Source organism: Falco cherrug, chromosome 3 (assembly GCF_023634085.1).
Source record: "Falco cherrug isolate bFalChe1 chromosome 3, bFalChe1.pri, whole genome shotgun sequence".
Taxonomy (NCBI): domain Eukaryota; kingdom Metazoa; phylum Chordata; class Aves; order Falconiformes; family Falconidae; genus Falco; species Falco cherrug.
The window spans coordinates 110,471,105-110,493,066 of NC_073699.1; the positions used below are offsets into that span (position 1 = coordinate 110,471,105).

General features: G+C 58.1%; 2 protein-coding genes across 8 annotated transcripts; one reads left to right on the plus strand and one right to left on the minus strand.

The window, feature by feature from the left end:
• Positions 1-26: 26 nt before the first annotated feature.
• ALPL (alkaline phosphatase, biomineralization associated) lies at positions 27-7,142 on the minus strand. The gene is given in 13 exon segments (XM_055705337.1): positions 27-714; positions 837-956; positions 1,034-1,225; positions 1,467-1,601; positions 2,146-2,215; positions 2,391-2,534; positions 3,923-4,098; positions 4,176-4,326; positions 4,328-4,351; positions 4,977-5,092; positions 5,605-5,724; positions 5,805-5,886; positions 7,023-7,142. Coding segments are annotated over 12 exon segments (1,557 nt in total). The 5' UTR covers positions 5,863-5,886; positions 7,023-7,142; the 3' UTR covers positions 27-463.
• Positions 7,143-8,520: 1,378 nt separating this feature from the next.
• Positions 8,521-20,982, plus strand: ECE1 (endothelin converting enzyme 1). Of its 7 annotated transcripts, none has more exons than XM_055705334.1 (18): positions 8,521-8,656; positions 11,691-11,777; positions 12,700-12,841; positions 13,398-13,610; positions 14,978-15,102; positions 15,402-15,614; positions 15,707-15,898; positions 16,439-16,581; positions 16,663-16,777; positions 17,007-17,117; positions 17,372-17,470; positions 17,589-17,666; positions 18,065-18,168; positions 18,364-18,474; positions 18,603-18,670; positions 18,750-18,940; positions 19,033-19,128; positions 19,415-20,982. In XM_055705334.1, the coding sequence occupies exons 1-18, from the start codon at positions 8,654-8,656 to the stop codon at positions 19,589-19,591; spliced, it is 2,268 nt and encodes a 755-aa protein (XP_055561309.1). In that variant the 5' UTR covers positions 8,521-8,653; the 3' UTR covers positions 19,592-20,982. The 7 variants fall into 7 exon arrangements, with proteins under 7 accessions (XP_055561309.1, XP_055561308.1, XP_027659198.1 ...); XM_055705333.1 differs by lacking the exon at positions 8,521-8,656 and adding an exon at positions 9,503-9,533; XM_027803397.2 differs by lacking the exon at positions 8,521-8,656 and adding an exon at positions 10,262-10,623.
• The last annotated feature ends 980 nt before the right edge of the window (positions 20,983-21,962 follow it).

Consider the following 21,962-nt stretch of genomic DNA (forward strand, 5'->3'; position numbering starts at 1 on the left):
ATGATCCAGGAGACAAAAAACAAGAGTTTTGGTGACAAATTAACCTGGTGAGTTAATTTTTTTTCCCATCTTCATGTGGTTTCTGGGTACCCACACATGTGGTGAGTGGGGCACCGGGGTCAGTTCTCAGCCAAGGGACCAGGAGGCATTTTTGGGACCCAGCCCCATCGTGTCTCGCTCAAAGAAGGGGTTTTATCTGCCGAGGCTCCAGCTCCCATCCCAAATCCCGCAGTGGGCTCGGGATAGGGCAGGCAACGATGCTAATTACAGGGGAAGGAACCGTCTATTTACAGAGGCAGCTCCCAGCATGAAACCGCCAGCGGCTGCTTTTGCTCCGCTGAGTCTTTCTTTTTCTCTCCTCTTTCCCGGGCGCTGCTACCCAAAAAAAAAAAAAAAAAAAAAAAAAAAGGGGGGGTGTAAGGGATTAAAAATAAATCCCCCTCCATGGTTTGCAAGAGGCACTTTAGCAGAGGAGAAAGAGGAGGGCGAGGAAGGGCAGGAGGATGGAGGCAGTGGGGTGGCCGGCGGCGTTGCAGTGGGCTTGGTTGGAGCCGATGCAGGCGGCGTAAGCCATGGCGTGGGGGATGTAATTTTGCTCGTGGACCCCGTGGAGGAGGTGGGCCATGGGGCCGCGGGCGAACACAGCCACATCCTCGCCACCGTGGGTCTCCTGGCGCAGCGGCACGGCCGATTGTGCCTGGTAGTTGGCGTGTGCTCGGGGGAAAAAACAAAATAATTATAAAAAAACCAGGCAAAAATAAGACTAGTTTTCAAAAAGCACTAATTGTAGCCAGGCTGTAACAATTTTAGGGGGTTTTGCCCCGAAATACGCTCACCAAAATCAACGGCGGAGACGTTTTCTCGTTCGCCCGCCACGATTTTGTAGCCAGGGCCGTTGCCGTAGAGGATGGAGGTGAAGGGTTTGCGGTCCACGTCACTCTGCATCGGGGCCAGACCTGGGGGTGGTGGCACAGTCAGAAGGACAGGGATGTCTCCAAGTGTCCCCCTGCTCCGTGGCCTGGCAGAGACTCACCGAAAATGGGGTTCCCGCGGGGGGTGTAGCCACCGAAGGTGAAGACGTGTGAGTGGTCGGCGGTGACGACGCTGAGGGTGTCCTGGGGCGAGGTGAGGCGGGTGGCCAGCCCGATGGCTCGGTCCAGCTCCACCGCCTCGTGCAGTGCCTGCTTCGCCTTCCCCTCATGGTGTCCGTGGTCGATGCGGCCCCCTGCGGCCCCCCAGCACTGCTCAGCATCGTCCTCCACAGCCCTGATTGTGCCCCATCCCCCCCCACTACCCTCCTCTTCCCCTCCCCCCCTTATCCCCATCTTTCCACCCCCCTACTCTTTTCCCCTTTGCAGCCCTCCTATCACCCCCTTTATCCCCCATTTTTGCACCCCTCATCCCCCTCCTTTCCCCCCATGCATCCCCCCCTCTGCTCCCCTTTGCACACCCATACTCCCCCCCACCTTCAACCAGGAGGAAAAACCCCCGGGGATTTTTCTGGAGCATCCTGATGGCTACAGCCACCATCTCGGTGAGGGACGGATCAGTCTCGTTATTCCTGTCCAGCTCGTACACCATGTCGCCCGGCTCGAAGAGGCCTGGGGACAGTGACACTGGTGGGGACATTTTTTCTCCACCAAAAAAAAAAGGGCGGGGGGGAAAGGGGGGTAAATCCAGCACTGCCGCCTTGTGCTGGCTCATGTATTTCACCCGCCACCAGATCCAGGGCAGTTAGATAGAAGCAGGGGGGGATGCTCCCAGCCCACCCTTCCTCCGGCCCGGCTGGATCCTGAATCCTGAATCCCAGCTGGGCTGTAGAGTTGCACCACAGGCAAAAGAAATTGAATCCCCAGGGTGGAGTACCAGCGTCCTTGGGGACTTGCCAGCGTCCTTTTGGGGTACCAGCATCCTTGGGGACATGCCAGCATCCCTTTGGGGTGCCGCCAGCGTCCCCTTTGGGGTGCCAGCATCCCTGGGGACTTGCCAGCATCCCTTTGGGGTGCCAGCATCCCCAGGGCAGGGAACCAGCACCTTTGGGAGAGTAACTGGCCACTCCAGCTGCCCCAGCACCCCAGGATGGAGCAGGACACCCCCCCAAAGCACCCAGTTGAGGCTGGGGCACCCTTGGGTGCCAGGACTCACCCAGCAAGAAGTCAACGCGGCTGAGGTTGAGTGCCAGCAGGTCGCGCCGGTGCCACACGTACTTGGCAATCTGGGGGACAAGCAGGTTGTCACCTCCCCATCACCTCTGCCAACCCCAGGGCTGCTTTATCCCCCCCCACCCTCCACAAAACATCCCCCCCTGCCCCCAGGAACGGCTTTGTAAGGTTACAGTGGGGTGATATATGTGTACCCCCCCCCCCCCCAAAAAAAAAAGTCCCTGTCACCTTGCCAGGGGGCTTGGCCTCGTGCCACGCCTGGACGAGGTCCCTGCGGTCCAGGCGGGTACCCCGATGCTTGTCCTCGTGGGGATACTCCACATCACTGGTGTTTTTGGGGAACATATATTTCCGCCCACCACCCAAGATCACCTGCAGAAGAGGGGAGGGGGAAAAAAAAAGGATTTTTAAAAACTATTTAAAATTATTTTTCATTTCCCCCCCCCCTAATTTGGGTTGAAGGAGGGAAAACTCAGACCAGGCGGAGAGGGATGTCCAGGAAAACCCTGGCATTGCACAAAAAAAGCGGGTGAAAACACCTGAGGAATTTCACCTCGCTCAAAATAACCCTGAATCTCTTCCTATTAATTAAACCCCAGGACAAAAATAACTATTTCTAGCAGCAAATTTGGTGCTTCAATTTTTTATATTTTTTTCCTCCCCTCCTGTGGGAGGGATGCTCCACGTCGGGGTCCCCGCATGAACCCGCTGGGACAGAGCCCCATCCCGCAGCTCTCACTGTTTGCTTTGGAGCCCAATTTATTTGGCCTCTGTTATTTATAGGCGGGCAGAGATTTTTTTATTCTCCCCCCCCCCCCCCCCCTTCTCCACGCAGAAGGTGAATTATAAAGCTGCAAAGCACTGCCGCCAAAATTATTAAGAAAAAAAAAAAAGGGGAAAAAAAAAAGTCTTTCCCCCGCTATATAATTATTTCCAGCCTGGGACAGAGTTAAAATTATATTAAAGGAAAAAAATAACAGAAGAAGAGGCTATTAAAGAGCTAAATAACAGGCTGAAATGTTTTGCTTTGGGGCTATTTTGAAGGACAGAAGAGTATTTATTTACAGGGCTGAATTTCTGCGTAAATCCACAGTGAGGGGCAGAATCAGGGGGAAAATGGAGGGTTTTGGGTCTGAGAAGTATGAGAAAGGAGGGGGCTGCGGTGGAGGTGGGGGCTCAGTGGGATGTGGGGGTCTGGTCCGATATGAGGTCATGGTCCCAGCCCTATGTTTGACGGGGGTCCTGGTGGCACATCCATCAGGGGTTCTGGTCCCATATCCACACAACTGTTCTGGTCCATCACCCATGGGTGGTCCTGGTCCTGGGTCTACTGGGGGTTCTGGCTCTGCACCCATGGGTGGTCCTGGTCCTAGTTCTGCTGGGGGTTCTGGCTGTGCACCCATGGGTTGTCCTGGACCCATATTTTCTGGGGGTTCTGGCTCTGCACCCATGGGTGGCCCTGACCCCACATCTACCCACAATCCTGGTCCTGCACCCATTGGTGGTCTCAGCCTCCCATCTACTGGGGTGGTCCTAGTCTACCTAGACTGGTACCCCCTCCCAGTCCTAGCCCTGCACCCTTTGGTGGCCCCTACCCAACATCTACCGGGGGTCCCAGCCCTTCACCCAGTCACAGTCCTCATCCCACATCTACCCATGGCCCTGTCCCCCTTCCTGGCTGGCTCCAAACCGTGTCCTTGGTGGCCCCCTCCCTGGGTGGCTCTAGCTCATGTCCCAGGCAGCCCTGCCCCGATCCCTACCTCGATGTCTGGAATGTTCTCCACCAGCTGTCGGGCGATGTCCCTGCAGCCGCCCTCCAACGCGTCCGGGGGCATCTCTCCATCCGAGTACCAGTCGCGGTTGGCAGAGTGGGCGTAGGCAGCACTGGGCGTCGCGTGGGTCACCCGTGTGGTGGTGACAATGCCCACTGCCTTGCCTGCACCACGAAATTGGGGGACGGTGAGAACACCCCAACCCCCCCACTGCTTTACTTCCACCCCCCCAGCCCCTCACCTCCATCCTTGGCCCAGCGGAGGATGGAGGTCACCTCCTGGCCCTTGGTGGTGTTGCAGCGGTCACGGGTGACGCCGGCGCTGACACCCACCGTCCCCTCGTTGGCTTTGACGCCACAGAGGTAGGCAGTAGCCGTGCCCGCGCTGTCGGGCCACCTGTGCGTTGGTGTTGTAGGTCTGGTGGGGGGAGACAAATAACCCACCATCGTCACCCACCACCATTGTCATCCTCAGCCCCATCACCAGTCCTACCCAGGGGGGCTCCACCATCACCGCCCCCACCCTGCAGCTCCCCACCCCACCCCGTTTAGCTGCACTGGACCCCCATCCTGCCTCTGCACCCCATCTTTTGCCCCCCCATTTTGCCCCCTTGCAGCCCCCTGCGTGGTTGCACATCACCCCCCTTGCTGCATTTTGCTGCTTTTAGCCTTTTTTCAGCCCATTTTTCGGCAAGGAGAGAGAAGCCACAGCCACGAGCATCCCCCGCGGGGCGAAGGGAAACGGTGGGGAGCAGCAGAGACTTCCAATTTAATTATTAAAAAAAAAAAAAAAAAAAGCCTTCTGTTCAGCCAAACGACCCCAGGAGAAGCAGGGGGGGGGTCCCGCAGCTTCCCACGGCCGGGCAGCCTCATCCTACCCCCCCTCCCTGTTCCCACGGGCCGGACCCTGGCACAGCGAGTGGGCAACAGAGCCAGCTCCCTTTGCCCGCCCCTGACCTAATTTCGGCTCCTGGTCGATGCCGCCTACCCATGACCTTGCGGTGGGTGTCACGTCCCCCGTGGGTGTCCCAGGGGGGCCTCACCTTGGCCAAAGCGACGTAGGGGAACTTCTCCATCTCCAGCAGGCTCTCCTCACCCTTGCGGTTTTGCAGCTGCCCTTTGAGGATGCGGGCGGCGGTGACAGTGGAGACGCCCATGCCTGCCAGGGCACCCGTCAGCTCGCCACACGGGTGCCATGCAACGCCGGCGGGCGCCCGGGCTATCCCAGCACCCCCATTTATTGCAAACCCCGTTTATCACAAACCGAGTTGGGTGCAGCACCCAGTTATTCCAAACCCAATTTATCGCGGCGCTCTGTTTGTTGCAAACTCTATTGCAACACCCGGTTTATCACCAATGGTTTGTTGTAGCACCCAATTTTTTGTAGCACCTGGTGCATTGCAAGTCCAGTTTATCCCAGCACCCAGTTTTTCGCAAATCCAGTTCATTGCAGCACCTTGTTTGTTGCAAACCCAGTTTAGCGCAGCACCCAACGTACTGCAAGCCCGGTTTAGCCCAGCAGCCAACTTATTGCAAGCAGGACACCCAGTTTATTGCTCACCCGATTTACCATAGCACCCGCTTTACTGTGCCCACTTTCCCGCAGCCCCCATTCTGTTGCAGCCCCCACTCCCCCTCTCCTGCCCCCCGGGGTGGGTGCCCCCGTCTCACCGTCACCCAGGAAGAGGATGAGGTTCTTGGCCACGTTCTGGTTGAGGTGCTGGAGCCGCAGCGCTGCCCGCAGGGTTTCCTGCGCCTGCCGCCGCCAGTACTCGGGGTCCTTCTCCCTCTCTGCAGGGGGAGGAACAGGCTCCATAGCACCCAACAGCACCCACTTTTGGGGTGCTGCCCCCCCCCCCAACCTCACCTACCAGGGACCAGTGATGCTGAGCAGAGCTGGGCAAGGAGGATGAGGAGGAGAGCCTTCATCTTGTGGTGCTGGGTAAGGGAGAGCTGCAGGGGGGCAGCACCCGCTCTGTGCCTCAGTTTCCCCACTGAGACCTTCGCCCCGGGGCTCAGCCAAGCAAGGACAGGAGGGAAATGTCCCCTCCCTGCATGGTCACCAATGTGACCCCCTGGGGACATGCCAGTTCCCTCGCCCCGGCCACCAGTGCCATGGGGCGTCACCTCACTGGCACCAACCCGGGGCTGGGCACACGGCCCCCACGTGTGCGTGGCACAGCAGGGTCCCCGTTGCGTGGCCCTGTCCTTGTTGCATGGCGATGTCCCCATCATGTTGGGGTCCCCATCGCATGGCTGTGTCCCCATCGTGTGGCCGCATCACCTCTGTGTCCCCATCCTGTGCCCATGTCCCCTTTGCACATCTGCATCCCCGTTGCAAACCCGTGTCCCCCCTGCACCTCTGTGTCCCCATCTTGCACGTCCCCACCACACCCCCCTGTCCCCAGCAGGAGTGCATGTCCTGTCCCGGTGTCCCCACTCTGTGCCCATGTCCCCATTGCACACCCGTGGCCCCATCACACGTCTGCATGCCTGTTGCACGCTTGTGTCCCCACCACATGCCTGTGTCCCCATTGCGCACCCATGTCCTTGTTGCACCCCAATGTCCCCTTGTGCACCGCACCCATGTCCCCTTCATACACCATGCACCCCCACATCCCCATCGCACCCCCGTGTTCCCGTTGCACACCGATGTCCCCGTTGCACACCGATGTCCCTGTTGCACACCTGCATCCACACCGCATGCCCATGTCCCCACCAGATGGCTGTGTCCCCACGCCGTCCCTGCGTCCCCATCACCCCCCCCGTGTCCCTGTTGCACCCCCGTGTCCTCAGCCCATCCCCGTGTCCCTGTTGCACGCGTGTCCCCAGCACACCCCCACGCCCCCACCACACACCCGCGTCCCTACCACCCCTCCGTGTCCACAACATACCCCCATGTCCCCATCGCACCCCCGTGTCCCCATCGCACCCCCGTGTCCCCACCACATACCTGCATCCTCCCCCCACCATTGCATCCCTCTCCCACCCCCCGCTCCCCAGGCCACCCCCCCCCCCCGTCCTCCCCGGGGGTGGCAGTGGGGCCTCGGGTGATCCTTCCCACGGCGGGGGGACACACACACACGTACCCGCACAAACTTGGGTGCCGACACCCACGTCCCTCCTGGGCGGCGGGAGGAGGCCGGGCCGGGGGGACCGCGAGCCCTTAAATCCCCCCGCACCCGGCCTTCGCCTCCTCCTCCTCCTCCCCCTCCCCTTCCTCCACCCTCCCCCCGCTGCCAGCACGGGGCGGGGGGGGGGGGGGGGGGGCGAGAAAAGGCGACAAACTGGGCTTACTGGTGCCCTCTGCTGGGTTTTACTGGGAGGACTGGGAGGACTGGGGTGCACTCAAGGATGGCTGTGGGCGCTCAGCATCCCTCCCCCCACGCGGGGGGTGGGGGCAGAGGTGTGTTTTGCCGGATTTTGCATTATTTTCACCCAAGACGTGCCAGCCACATGAGCGTGGGTTGGGGGTGTGTGTGTGATGGGGGGAGGGGGGGGGTTTCCCCCCTCTGCCTCAGTTTCCCCACGGTGGGTCCTGCCGCAGCTCACGCCTTGCCTGAAGCGGCTTTACTGTAGGTCCTACAATAAACAGGGCTCGGTGGCGGGGGTGGGGGGGGCGGGTGACACGCTCCCCTGCCTCAGTTTCCCCACCGCGGGGGCCCCGGGTGCTCTCCCAGAAGGTGGCAGTCTTTGCCCAAAAATCCGCTCCCCGAAAGCTTCGGGGTGCCACCAAGGGTGCCCCAAGGCCGCCCCGCTGCCCGGGGGATGGGCACAGCCCCTGCACACCCCCAAATCCCCCCAGCACAGCCCCCGGCCCTTTGCACCCCCCCAGCGCTTTCCCTGCCCTTGGCAGCCCCATGGGTGCGATGAAGGTGTCAGTGCTCAGCCCGCCGGTGTGGCGTGGGGAGCCGGGGGGTGGCACCCTGTCCCCCACCTCTGTCACCCCACGCACTGTGGGCGCTTGCCAGTGATGAAAAGCTCATTTAAAAGCTCATTAGTCCGGTGGGGAGTTGCAATCTGGGGAGCTCCTGGCTGCGTGTGCAAATCCGGCTGGGCCGAACCCCAAAACCCTTCAAGGGGCTGTTAAACACACACACACATGGGGGGGGGGGGCAAGATTGCGGCCCACAGATGCACACTTGCACGCTTGTGAGCTTGCACAATTGCAGGCTTGCACGATTGGGTGCGTGCACGCTTGCACAGTCATGTGCTTGTATACATGGTGCAACTGCAAGCTTGCACAGGCTCGTGCTTTTACACGCTTGCACAGTCACTTGTGCGGGCACTTGCAACATTGCGTGTGCGCCCCCTTGCACGACTGTTTGCAAAACCGCTCGCTTGCACACGGGCGTGCTTGCACTGGTTGCGTACTTGCACGGCCGTGCGCTTGCACGACGGCGTGGTTGCAGAATTGGGCGCCTGCAACACTGGCTGCTTGCACGCTCGCACGGCTGCTTGCACGGCGAGTGAGCTGCGGTGATTGCCGGGGGGGGCTGCTCTCAGGGGCAGGGGGGACATGGGGACCCCCGGAATGGCTCCTGCCCCCCACCCCGAAGGAGTTAAAGGCGGCGGGCGCGGAAGGCCGTCCCCCCCGCGGCCTCATTGGCTCCCCGGGCAGGTACAGCCCCCCCCCCCCCCCCCCCCGCAGCAGCCGCGCCGGGCTCAGGCGGGCGCGCGCCCCAGCGGGGGCCGGGCCGGTGGGCGCGGGGTGCCAGCCATGGTGAGTGGGGACCCCCCGGAGCCGGGGCTGGTCGGCTTGTGGGTTACTTCGCCGAACTGGGGCGTGGGGCGAGGCGTTTCCTGTGGGACCCCCGTGAGGCCCCGGTGGGACTCCGCGTGGGACCCCCCGCGCATCCCCCGTGGGACCTTCATGCGCCCCTATTGCATCCCCTAGGACCCCCCCCATTGTATCGCCGTGGCATCCCCCCCATCGCACCCCAAGGGACCCCCCCATCGCGCCCCCAAAGGGCCCCCCGTTGCACCCCTTAGCACCCCCGGGTACCCCCCAGTCCCCCCCCCAGCACCCAGCCCTTGACCAGAGCCGCGGGGCTTTGCAGCGGGTTTCCCCCTACAGGGAGAGGGGTGCCCCCCCCCCCCAGCACCCGCTTTTTCCTTTGGGGGGGGGCGGGTGTTTGCAAGCAACCCCAAACCGCCCCCCCCCCCTTTTTTAAAAAAAACTTTAACCCTCTTTTACTCCCTTTTAAGTTTCGGATTTTTTATCTGTAGCCGCGGCTCGCTACAAAAATGGGTGCCCCCCCCCCCCTTTCCCAGCACCCCTAATTAACACTAGATCCCCCAATTAACACCCGGGTTTTCTAATCACCCCCCTGGGCATCCTAATTCAAAGGCTACGCCCCCTGGGTGCTGCCTTGGGGCCGTGGAGGTGCGGGGGCCACCCGTGGGTGCTGGGTGGGGGGGTGTGGGGCGGTGCCGCTGGAGGTTTAGGGGTGCCGGGGTGGGTTTGGGGGGGTGGGGGGATGGGGATGGGGGGGAGGGGGAGGGCCGTGGCCCGCCGGAGCGGCGGTGCTCGCTGTGAAATGGCGCCCGGGCGGGAGCGGCGGCCGGGAGGCGGCGGCGTGGGGCGCCCCGATGCCGCGGTGAGGGGCTGCGCGCCCCCGGGATGGGGGTGGGGGGGGGGGGGGGGGGGAAGCGGGGGCCGAGGGGGGGAGGGGGGGCAGCTTTCTCTGTGCGGTGTGGGTACCCTCTGCCTGCGGTGTATTGCTTATAAAGGCGATTTGGGGGGGAAATCGAGCGATTTGAGGCCCTGCTGGGAGTTTTGTAAGTTATAAACAGTGAAAAATCCCTGGGGTGGGGTGGGGTGTGTGTGTGTAAAGTGTGGGTGCCCCCCACCCTGTTGTTGCTGGGAAATGTGCTTTGATCGTGATTTCACCAAACGGTGGGGGGAAGGGAGAGAAACAAAAACCACCCTGTTTTCACCCAAAAAAGGGATGTTCCTGCTTCACAAGGTGGGAAGCGGCGCGGGGCGGGGGGGAGCACCCATGGGTGCTGCTGGGTGCTGCTTTGCCTTAATGCCCCCACTGTGTGGGAAGGGGGGGGGGTACCGGTGCTAAAAATACCTCCTGGACCCAGGATCTCCCAAATTAAGGATGCTGGGGGTTGATCTCAGTGCTTCCCTGGGGGATGTTTTTTTTGGGGGGGGTTCAAGCTCAGCTTGGATTCTCTGATGTTTGATCAAGGGTTGAGCCAGCACATCCCTAGCGAAAGCAAAAAACCATGTGGGTTTTGTTTCTTTTTTCTTTTTTCCTTTTTTCCTGCTGTTTTCAGGCTGGGGCAGGCGGGGTGGGAGATGGCTGAAAAAAAAAAAAATCTCATTTCCTCAGGAAGCAGAGTGAAAGCCTTGGCTGAAAGCTAGGACTCCAGGAATTTGGTGCTTTGGAGCCGTGGGGGCTCCGTGGACTGTGCGAGCGGAGATTTGTGCCTGGCTGGAGTGGCAAATGTCAGCCGTGTGCCAAATGCAAAAATACGGGTGAAAATTGAAAGGGGATGGGAAAAAATGGAAAGTAAAACCAGATTTCAGTAGTGATAAAATTCTGCAGCTAAAGCTTTTCCACCTCCTGGTTTGCAGGCTCGAGGGGGGCACCTGGGGGAGATTTTGGGGCTGGAAGCAGATTTTTGCACAACGAGGAGGGAAACTGCCTGTTTCTTTTAACCCGTTTTCCTCCCCAGGTGGGTTCTGTGGCTAATTAATCCCAGGCTGCGATTTGGGATCCGGGGAGAGGATGGAGTTCGTTATTAATTATGCAAGGAGAGGCTTGGGAAGGCTGTTACTGGAAACAGGGCTGAGAACTGGCATGTTTGTTGCAGGTACCTTCCTGCCAGGGGAAACTGAGGCATGGCTGTGCCAGGTTCAGATCAACTTGGTGTCCCTTCAGGGACGATGGCGGCGGGATGGACTGGATGCAGACCCCCACCCTGCGCTGCCTCGGGGCTGAAGGGATGTGACCAGTGCCGCTCGGCCCATCAGTGGCAGGGGTCAGGATGGGTTTTGGGGTGCTCACCCCCTCAGCAGCAGGCAGAGGGTTGTTTTCCCCAGCAGGAGACGATCCGGCTGGGTGGCAGGGCCATGCCAGGGGGGAAGGAAGCAGCGGCGGCATGATAAGGGCCGGCTGCCAACCTGTGAGGTTTCCCCTTGTTTTTGTGCTGGGGGATGAGATAAGAGCCAGGCACCAGCATAAGATAACACCCAGGGGACAAGGAGCAGAGAGGGAGTCCATCAGCAGCCTGAATTCAAGGTGCTGTTGCCTTTGGGTGCTCAGAGGAACATCACAGGGTGTTTTGGGGTGCGCACGGTCGGCAGACGGGGCGTGGAGTGGAGCGAATCAGTAGTTTGGGGGTGAAAAGCCATTTTCTCTGCTGCCAGCCCTTCTCTGGTCCCTGGCGCACAGGGGGTCCCTGGCACAGGAGTGTCCCTCACCCCGCTGTGGCTGGGAGCTGGTGGAGGAGGAACCGGCTTTATTCCAGGCTGGAGGGGAGGTTGCACAACCCAGCCCCAGGGGGAAAGCGAGGCGGGTTTGGGCTTTACTCAGCTTTTGGCTCCAGCCCTTGCTGCTTTCCATAACCTTCCTCCGGCGTTTGTTCAGCACTTTACTACCCCAGAGCCATTCGGGATTTAGCTCTCCGGAGGAGGAGGAGGTGGCTTTAGAGGGTGCATATTCCTTCCTCACCCTCCTTCCTTCTCTTCTTCCTCGACGCCGAGCCGCTGAGCACCTCTGTTTGCTGATCTCCCTGTGCAGATGTCGACCTACAAGCGGGCGACGCTGGATGATGAAGACCCTCTGGACTCCATTGGCGAAGGCGATGGGTACCCCAACGGCTTCCAGGTAGGGATTCGTGTGTGTTTTAGGGGAAAACAGGGGGATTTTAGGTCCTGGCAAAGCAGCGAAGGGGGTTGCAGAAGGGTTTTCTGCCTGAGACCAGCCTTTCCGTGGGGCAAAGTCCGGTGTGGGCAGAGCTGTGTTGGCTCCTGCCGCCACTGCCCTTTGCTCGTCTCCTGGCGCCTGGAGCCAGGAGGTTTGCAACACCCCACCGCCCAGTTTTTCTGCTGGCTGAACCCCTTCCCAGCGTGGCTGGCGTGAGCAATTATCACAGCGGTGGGAGCTTTGTCCCTGCACAAAAGGGGATTAGGTTAATTCCTCTCCGAGCAGTGGGAAAGCAGCTTAAAAAGGGCCGAAGATGGTGAGAAAAAAAACCTCATGGCTGCGTCGCTGGGAAAGATTTGGGGCCAGAGCAATGCACTTGGTGCTGGCCCCACTCCCAGCCCCATCGGTCTCTGCCTAGGGTGGTGTTTTCTGCCCCAAAAATCAGAGTTCTGCTGTATTTTTACTTTCCCCAGTGGGGTTGTCTCTGCTCGCCGTTGCATCAGTATGTTTCCTGGGGATGTTTTTCGGCTGAGTGAGAGTATCCTGTTAAGGCATTTCCCGCTGCCGCCACAGCCCCCACCCTGTCCCGGTGCTGGCACTGGGGACAGGGACAGCCAGGGGGTTACAGCAGTGCTCGAGGAGGGGTTTGGGGTGGCACGGGGTAGCAGGTGAACCAGCCGAAACACTCACTCCGCTCCTTTTCCTGCCATTGTGCCGCCCTTCCTGGCCAGTTTCTGGAAGGCAGCTGCTGCCTTTCCCAGCCCAGACCATGCCGGATCCCTCGCTGCAGGCCAAATTCGTGCCATGGGCTCTAGGAAGCAAAATGAGGAATGCATCTGTGGGTTTTTCTGCTGGTGGGGAAACAGTGCTGCTTTTCCCACAGGTGAACTTCCGTGGCTCGAGGAGCAGCCCAGGGTGCTGGGCTGAGCGAACGCGCGCTGAGAAGCAGCTGGTGGTGCTGGTGGGGGTGCTGGCGGCCGTGCTGGTGGCGTGTCTTCTGGGTCTTATCTTCCAGTACAGAGCTCGTAAGTCCTCGCACTGCAGTAGGATCCTGCCCCCTTGACTGGGGTGCATTGCTGGGGATTTCCCTGGAAAGGGAGCTTAGGTGCAAGGTGAGATGCTCACCCACATCCCTCACCCCAGGGCAGGATTCCTGGGTACCAGGCAGGATGTTCAGGTGTGGGGTGGGATGCTTGGACACAAGAGGAGATGCAAGCAATCCCTTGCCCCAGGGCGAGATGTTCAGGTGAGGATGGGATGCTCACCTGCATCCTTTACCCTGGAGCTTGATGCTGGAGCACAGGAAGGGATGCTTGCCTGCGTCCTTCACCCCAGGGTGGGATGCTTGGGCATAGGACGAAATGCATGCCTGTGTCCCTTGCACATGGATGGGGTGCTTGGGCATGGGACGGGACGCTGGTTTATATCGCTTGCCCTGGAATGGGATGTTAAGGAACAGGGTGGGGTGCTCAGGCACCAGATGGGATATTTGCCCACATCCCTTGTCACAGGGCAAGGTGCTCCCTGGTGTAGCTCATCGTGCTGTGGTGGAGGAGCTGAACCTGTCATTCCTGTCCCCAGGGCCGCCCGCCGTGTGCCTGTCGGAAGCCTGCATCTCCGTCACCAGCTCCATTCTCAGCTCGCTGGACCGGGCAGTGAATCCCTGCGAGGACTTTTTCAGCTACGCCTGCGGGGGCTGGATCAAGGCCAACCCCCTCCCCGATGGCCACTCGCGCTGGGGCACCTTCAACAACCTCTGGGAGCACAACCAGGCCATCATGAAGCATCTGCTGGGTGAGTACGCAGGAGCAGTGGGACCCTGCGGTGCCGAGGAGTCCTGTTTGGTCTGGGGGATGCCAAAAACATGCCTGCAGGGATGTAAGGATGTAAGGTTGGATGTAAACCCAGTGTCAAACCAGTCTGTAACACACGTGCTGCAAGGAAGTTGGGAAGCAGATCCTGGCCGTGTTTGCTCTCCTGGATGCCACTGGGATTTTCGACTGTGGTGTTGCAGCTCTTTGGCACTGAGTAGGGGGAGGGTCCCAGCCTCAGTTCTGCAAACCCTATGATGGCGTTCCCAGGAGCAATGAAATTCAGGATTTGTACCCCAGACAGCATCTAGAGGCTATAGCGCCCCAATATTACTCTAAGGATATGGATTTTTTTCTCCTGCTATAGCTTCCAGCTTCTGTGAGCAGCCTTTTTGGAGGCCTGGCTGCCCATCTGACCATTTTTCAGGGCCAAAAATCCCCCAGAGGAGGGAGGATCCTGGGCTCAGCTTCGGTGTGCAAACACTGAAGTGGGGCAGCTTATCCGAGCAACCGGCAGGGACCAGAGACGGTTTGTTCAAGCTCTGAGCAAACAACTGGCTCCTTATCAGCGCTTTCCACTGTGCTGGGGCTGATTATCTGAAAAGAGAAGGTTTGGGAAGAGTGTTGTCTTTTGGGAAAAGGGGGGTGGTGCAGAACGGCTTCATCCCAGCTCTTCCCGCAGAAATCTGGCACTGGTTTTACTGGGAGAAGGGGCTGGGCCTCCAGCCAAGTGGTCGTGCTCGGCATTTCCTTGAATTCCTTGGAGCCAAGGGACCTTTAGTTAATAAAACTACACAGCTGAGAAGCCAAAGGTGCAAGCTGTGTCATGAGGGAAAAAAGAAAACCAAAACCAATCTCTGGGGAATCAGAATTTTTAGAGGGGGAAAAAAACCGAAAGGATGGTTTTTGGAGGCGGAGGAGAAAAATGAGTTTATTGTTCTTTCTTGCATGAATAAATACTGTAGGGCTGGAGAGCACCAGCACAGGGGCAAGGGCAGTGCAGGGGGCTGGATGATGCTGAGAACATCAGAGCTGCTGGAAAAAATGCTTTTTGTTTTTTCTTTCTTTATCTTTCTGCTCCAAAGAGCCAGAGCCGTCGCTGCGGGTGGGAGAGGAGATGGGGGCAAGAGGCCAGGAAGGGCTGTGGGGTGTGGGATGCTCTCTGGGGCACGGAGGGGACCAGCAGGGCAATCCTCGGCGCCTTTTTGGAGCCTGACTTTGCCCCAAACGGGGCTGAATATTTCTTCAATGGAAGGGTTGGGGCTGTGGCGTGCGTAAGCAGCCCCCACAGGGGGCTGGATGCCTTTCTCTGGGGACCCTCTGCAAGCTCCCCCTGGGTACCTCCTGCAGAAAACACCACAGCCAACATGTCGAGCGAGGCAGAGCGCAAGGCACAGCGTTACTACCAATCCTGCATGAATGAGAGCAAGATCGAGGAGCTGCGTGCCACCCCACTCGTGGAGCTCATCCAAAAGGTTTGGCTCCTTCCTTGCGGAAAAGCTGTCTTCCCTCTGTAAAATGCAGGGGGAAGAGCTCACCTATGGGCAGTCCCAACACCTTCCAGACCCCATTCCCAGTGCTTCCTGGGGAAGAGCATCCCCCAGGGCAGGCGAGCAGAGAGAGGCAGGGATTTATAGGCAGGTCTTGCCTCTCCTGGGCTTTTTAGCCCCATTTCAAGATGTTTCCCCCCAGGATGGGTATTGGGGGGGATATTTAAGCTATTCCAGGTAGTTGGTTGCTCCTTACTTAAAAGCTGGTTGCTGTCTGTCCCCAGCTGGGTGGCTGGAACATCACAGGTCCCTGGGCTGGTGACAACTTCAACGCGACGCTGCGGGAGGTGACAGCGCATTACCGCACCTCGCCCTTCTTCTCCGTATACGTCAGCGCTGACTCCAAAAACTCCAACAGCAATGTCATCCAGGTGGATCAGTCGGGGTTAGGTCTGCCGTCACGGGATTACTACCTCAACAAGACAGAGAACGAGAAGGTAAGGTTGTTGGGGGAAAAATGGCTTTGCTGAGGACATGCCGTAGGTGGGTGGCACCCACCATGCTGATTGCCCCTTGTCCTACCACATAGGTGCTCGCTGGGTACCTGAACTACATGGTACAGCTGGGGATGTTCCTGGGAGGCACCGATGAGGAGTCAACGCGGCAGCAGATGCAGCAGATCTTGGACTTTGAGACAGCGTTGGCCAACATCACCATCCCGCAGGAGAAGCACCGGGACGAGGAGGTCATCTACCATAAAATGACGGCTGGAGACCTGAAGGTAGGGATGGAATTGGTGAGCCTCCCTGCTCCGCCACAGTTTGGGAAGTGGGGTGGACGGGTGGAGGTGACAAAGCTCTTCTGAGGAAGCCCAGCGCCAGCCAGCACTGCCTGGGAAGCTCTTGTGCAACAGCTTGGCTCGTGTCCTCCTTGGGGAAATCCCACCCTGACCCGTTCCTCCCAGCCTCCGGACAACCTCTGGGGCTGGCAGCTGTCCTGCTGCGGCACTAACGCCCTCCTGACACTGCTGCCCGTGGTCTGGCTGCAGACGTCAGCCCAGTCACCTCCCTGTGTCCCCAAAGGGGCCCTGATGGCTTGTGTGTCAATGTTTTTGACACCCGCCCCACTTTCTTTTCCTTTGCGGGAGGAAATTGTTTACTCCCCTCCGACCTTTCAAGGATGCTGCTATTATGGGAACCAGCCTCTGCAAAATCAGCTGAATCCCTCAGATGGGGGCTGATGTGGTGTCTTCCAACCCGGGAAGCAGCTGCCACCCCATCCGATGGTTTTCGGGTCCGTAGCAGTGGCATGGCTTTTGCAGGAGCTGGCGCCGGCCGTGGACTGGATGCCCTTCCTCAGCACAGTCTTCTACCCTGTGGAGCTCAATGAGTCGGAGCCCGTTGTGGTCTACGCCAAGGAGTACCTGGAGCAGGTCTCTGACCTCATCCTGGCCACAGACAAATGGTGAGAGACCCCAGCCCGCATGGAGGGTTGCCCAGGGTGGGCAAGCATATTCTCCTGCCCGCTCACTGCCTCTTGCCACAGTCTCCTCAACAACTACATGATCTGGAACCTGGTGCGGAAAACGAGCCCTTTCCTTGACCAACGCTTCCAGGATGCTGAGGAAAAATTCATGGAAGTGATGTATGGGACGAAGAAGGTGAGGGTGAAGCCCCCAACGCCCCCAAATCGCCGTTAAAATGGTGACAGCTTTTTAAGCCAAGTCACCATCGTGTTGCATCCAAAACCGAGATGTGGGGCAGGTTTTGGGGTGGTAGCTCTGGCGCAGGGAGGTGGATGTGGACCTCATCTCCTAGCAGGCCAGGGGAATGGGAAGGTGGGGGGCTTCAGCCGCACCACCGCTGACGACTGCTTCTTGTCCCATGCAGACCTGCCTCCCACGCTGGAAGTTTTGCATCAGCGACACGGACAACAACCTGGGCTTTGCCCTGGGGGCCATGTTTGTCAAGGCCACCTTTGCTGAGGACAGCAAGCAAGTGGTATGTCCCCAAGCGAGCAGTGTGCAAGTGCTGGTGGCAGGAAAGCAAGCGTGGTGATGGAGCCGCCGGGGGCAGCTGATGTTTCTGTCTACCTTAGTTTGTTCACCGTGCATCTCCGTTTGCTGGGTTTTTCACTGGTCCACGTGCCGTCTCTGCCTCCTAGCCTCTTCCTCCCCGCTGGTGCAAAAGATCCTTGACCTCTCTGGGTGGGAAGCTGGCTCTGGACTGGCGCTGTGCCATCTTGTCTTGTCTAGGCAGAGGAGATGATCGCAGAGATCAAAACGGCCTTTGAGGAAAGTCTGGAGACCCTGCAGTGGATGGACGAAGAGACAAGGAAATCAGCCAAAGAGAAGGTGAGGCACTGGCAGGAGTGCTGGGGAGAAGAGGGTGATGGTGGAGGATGGTGGAGCTGGACGAGCCTGTCCTGCCATCTCTGGCACCAAAACCACTTGGGTCCTTGTCACCCCCCAGGCAGATGCCATCTACAACATGATCGGCTACCCCAAGTTCATCATGGACCCCAAGGAGCTGGATAAAGTGTTTAATGATGTGAGTTGGTCAGAGAAGTCCCGTGGGTTTCCTGCTTCCCCCTCTGTTAGCATGTGCAGGACATGTGCCCATCACTGTGGCCTCAGGGCAGCCTTGAACCCCAGGTTTCCTCCAGAGGGGTCTCGCTGATGTCCTTGGCCCTTCTCTGGGGACTTCCCAGAGAGCTGCAGACAGGTCCTGGGGTGGCTGGGGCTCTTGGGATCCCTGCCCGGGAAGAGGAGGAGCCGGTTTCCATAATGGTGATTCATTGCCCTCCCGGGACTCTGCAGATGTTGGAAAGGAGGAGAAACAAGAGTGGCCGTAACTCAGCCGGCTGCAGAGGCCCAAACGTGGCCGTGGAGGGAGGAGTGGGGCTTGGGCCATCGCCACGCACCACTCACACCTCGCTCTTTTTGCAGTATGAGGCTGTGTCTGACCTCTACTTTGAGAACGTCATGCAGTTTTACAACTTCTCAGCCAGGGTCACTGCCGATCAGCTCCGGAAACCACCAAACAGGGATCAGTAAGTCCTCTGCTCCGCTTCCCCATTGTGCTCAGCAGGGAATTATCCCAGTATCTGGAGCACTGGGATTTGGTGTCCACATGTTCTGGGGGGGTAGATTTGGGCCGACAGCTTTGCACCATAAGTGGATGGTGTCGGAGCAAACATGGGTGATGGGTTTGTGCTGCCACACTGGCCGTGTCCGTGTCCCTGCAGGTGGAGCATGACGCCTCCGACTGTCAATGCGTACTACTCTCCCACGAAGAATGAGATAGTCTTTCCCGCTGGCATCCTCCAGGCCCCTTTTTACACCCGTGCATCTCCAAAGTAAGAGCCTAGGGAGAACAGGGAGGGCAGAATTCCCAAACTTCCTCCTGTCCCCAAATTTGAGGCTGAATTTTGTGGCTGAGGGGAATAGCAGCTGTTTTCTAAATCTTAGCATTGCCCACCTGCAGGTCACTGAATTTTGGTGGGATCGGCGTGGTGGTGGGCCATGAGTTGACGCATGCCTTTGATGACCAAGGTATGGCCAGGGCCAGGCGTTTGGGCTGCTAGAGGGGTGGCCAGCGGGGTGATGAGGGATCTACTGGGCTTTTCGGCAGGCCGGGAATATGACAAGGATGGCAACCTGCGTCCCTGGTGGAAGAACTCCTCGGTGGAGGCCTTCAAGCATCAGACAGCGTGCATGGTGGAGCAGTACAGCAACTACACCGTCAATGGCGAGGCTGTCAACGGCAAACACACCCTCGGGGAGAACATCGCTGACAACGGGGGCCTTAAGGCCGCCTACCGGGTAGGGCCATGAGGCTGGGGAGATGCATGGAGGGGCATGGTGTGGTGGGATTGGTGTTGTCCGCTGAGCCTGCTGTGCTCCCTGGCCTCCAGGCATATCAAAACTGGCTGAAAAAGAACGGGGATGAGGAAACCCTCCCAACCCTTGGCCTCACCAACCACCAGCTCTTCTTTGTTGGCTTTGCACAGGTAGGTCACTTGGTGGTGGGCAGAGAGGGTGGATGCACAGGTGTCTGTGGGGTGGAGGCATCCCCAGCTGACGCTGAGAAGGTGTGATGGCCAAACAGGTCTCCAGAGATGATGTGTAGTGGATGGAGAACCAGGTTGGGGTGGTGCTGTTTAAAAAGTGAGACAAAGCTGGAGCTCGATCTGTGTCAGTGGCGGTCACCAAGCGGGGAGGTCCAGTTTGGCACTGAGCAGAGCCCTGTGGTTGCAGACGATGGCACTCGTGCCTCTTGCCCTCCTCTGTTTGCAGGTGTGGTGTTCGGTGCGCACACCGGAGAGCTCACATGAGGGGCTCATCACTGACCCCCACAGCCCCTCACGTTTCCGTGTCATCGGCACCGTCTCCAACTCTCGGGAGTTTGCAGAGCATTTTGGCTGCCCCCTCGGCTCTCCCATGAATCCCCCCAAGAAATGCGAAGTCTGGTGATGGGTGAGCACATGAGGGAACCAGCTGCCAGTTGCTTCGTCCTCTGCTGACAGCTGATTTCCCCTGGTCCTTTTGGGAGGCTCAAACCACTTCTCCGTGCCGCGAACTGCCCAGCTCTGAGCCGGAGCGGCGCCCCGCATCATCGGTATCGTCCGAGGTTTGATCCACTGTGAAAACTCATCCCCTCGCTCATTTGTGAAATGACTTTTGATTTGGGGGTCTTTTCTTTCCCACCGTGACCAGGCCACGTGTCAAGGCATGTGTGTCCGTGGGCGCTATCCTGTATTTACACACGCAGTGCTCCAGCCTGACCCACTGCCCCGGCAGAATGCCTTTTTTTTTTTTTTTTTTTTTTTTGGAGGTGATAAAGGGAACGCCGTGACACCACCAGGTTTGGCTGCGTGTCTAAATACACCCGACATACCTTCCTCTCTCCAAAGATGCGCACATGAGGATGGAAAATGTTTTAAGATATATTTTTTTTGGGGAAATATATATTTTTTTTTTCATGCGTTGTGGAATACACTGGAAAAATTCAGGGAAAATGCATGTAAAAGCCTTTTTTTAGTAAAAGATAAGTATATTTATTAATTTTTTTTACTCAGTGCAGCTGTAGGTGCAGCATCCCATGGTGACAGTCTCTTGTCCCTTAGCTGGGGAAGCTGGATGGGGTTGCCCAGGCCACAAATGCAACTAGCTGGCTCTGGATCATGGGTTTCGCTGGGAGGGACTGTCCTTGGAGGATGCTGATGGGGAAAATCGGGGACAGCAGGCCTGGGATCAGGGCTGAAGGATGCTGTGGGTCACAGAAAGACTGTGCTGGGATGCTGCAGCTCCTGGGATTAGCTTTAATTTCGGAGTGCAAAGGGAAAAGTTGATGTGCCAAAGTTGTAACCAAGGTGGTGACGGTGTAGATGAAGCGCCTGGTTCTCCGTCCTGTCCCCTCTGAAGTGAGGTCAGTTATGATTTCCTGGCCCAAAAGCTTCCCCAGACAAGTGCAGGCAGTTCCTGCTGCTGCTTAGCTCGCTGCCGTGCCTGGCTTCTATGCCCAGGAAACTGCAAGCCCTGAAGTGACCATGCAGCTCCAAACCTCCGTCCCTCCATGGCTGGTTTGGCACTGCTGTGAGATCTGGCCAGGATGGGGTGAGGGGTTTTCTTAAGGGTTTTTTTAATACTTCTGCGGTTTTGAGAGGAAACCACTGACAGTAGCTCAGGTGCTGCGTGTTGTCTTGTGGAGTACCTTCTTGTTCTAGACGGAAAGTAAAGATGTAGAGGGATTTTAATATTTATATGTAAAAGGAGGGATAGGGGGGAATTCTTTTGTAACTATTTTTTCAACCTACATGTGGGGCTTATCGTAATTGAAATAAATACTTTTTACTGGGTCTGGATCTGCTCACAACTTGTTCTTTTTTCTGATAGCAGGAGAGTCTCGTGTCCCTTTATCTGCATTTTTCTCCCATCCACATGGATGAGACGATCCTGTACTTAGAAAACGGAGCTGAGGCAGCTTTTCCCAGCCTGCGCTTGGCGTCTGCTGTCTCTCTTGGAGGCTAAACCCAGGCTTTTGTGCCCAAAAACATCACACTCGCTGCGGGTGGTTGCTTACTTTCCACCTCTATGGCACGGCCCCACGCATCTCCCCAGCAGGGAGGTCTTTCCCGGATGCTTTTCCTTCCTCCCGGGTGAGTTTTTGGCTGGCCGGGCTGTGCTTGGATCCAGCGGCATGGGCCTTGCACAGGTTGCTCTCCAAACGGCCTTATTTATAGCTCTGTGATGCAGGCTGGATGCTGCCAGCTCAGTAATGCAGGCCAACGTTTGCTCCTGAGTGGATGCTCCATGGCTTTGTTAGGCTTGCCCAAAAAATGCAAGGCAGGACCTGGACTGCAGGCTCCTGCTGAGCCTCACCCCAGCACCTGGGAGGGCTGTTGCCTATAAAACAAGGAAAGTGCAAGCAAAGTTTGCTATTTAGCTCTGGCTCATTATCAGAGGCTGGATTTGGGCTCCAGCCCTCTGTTTTTGCCCCATCGGTAGCAACTGAGACAGCAGTGAGCTGTGTTGCACAAATAAGACAGTAAAACTTCCCTCTTGCTGCTTTTACTGTGTTTTCTCTCCCCGATTGAGTTGAAATATAGTAGGAGCTCTTGCTTTCTGCTTGCAGGACTTGCTGTGGGCCCTCTGTTTCCTGCAGAGCTGGGAGACCAGCTGTGGCCGTTGTTTTCCCTGGGATCTGGCTGGAAACAGTGGCACAAACCCATAGAGGGCAGTGGAGCTGAGAACATCGCTGCCTGCGCTCCCAGCTCCTGGGCTGGCAGGAGGCTCCAACACTACTGGTGTGATATTTTGGCCTGGATCTGGCCCCACAGCTTTT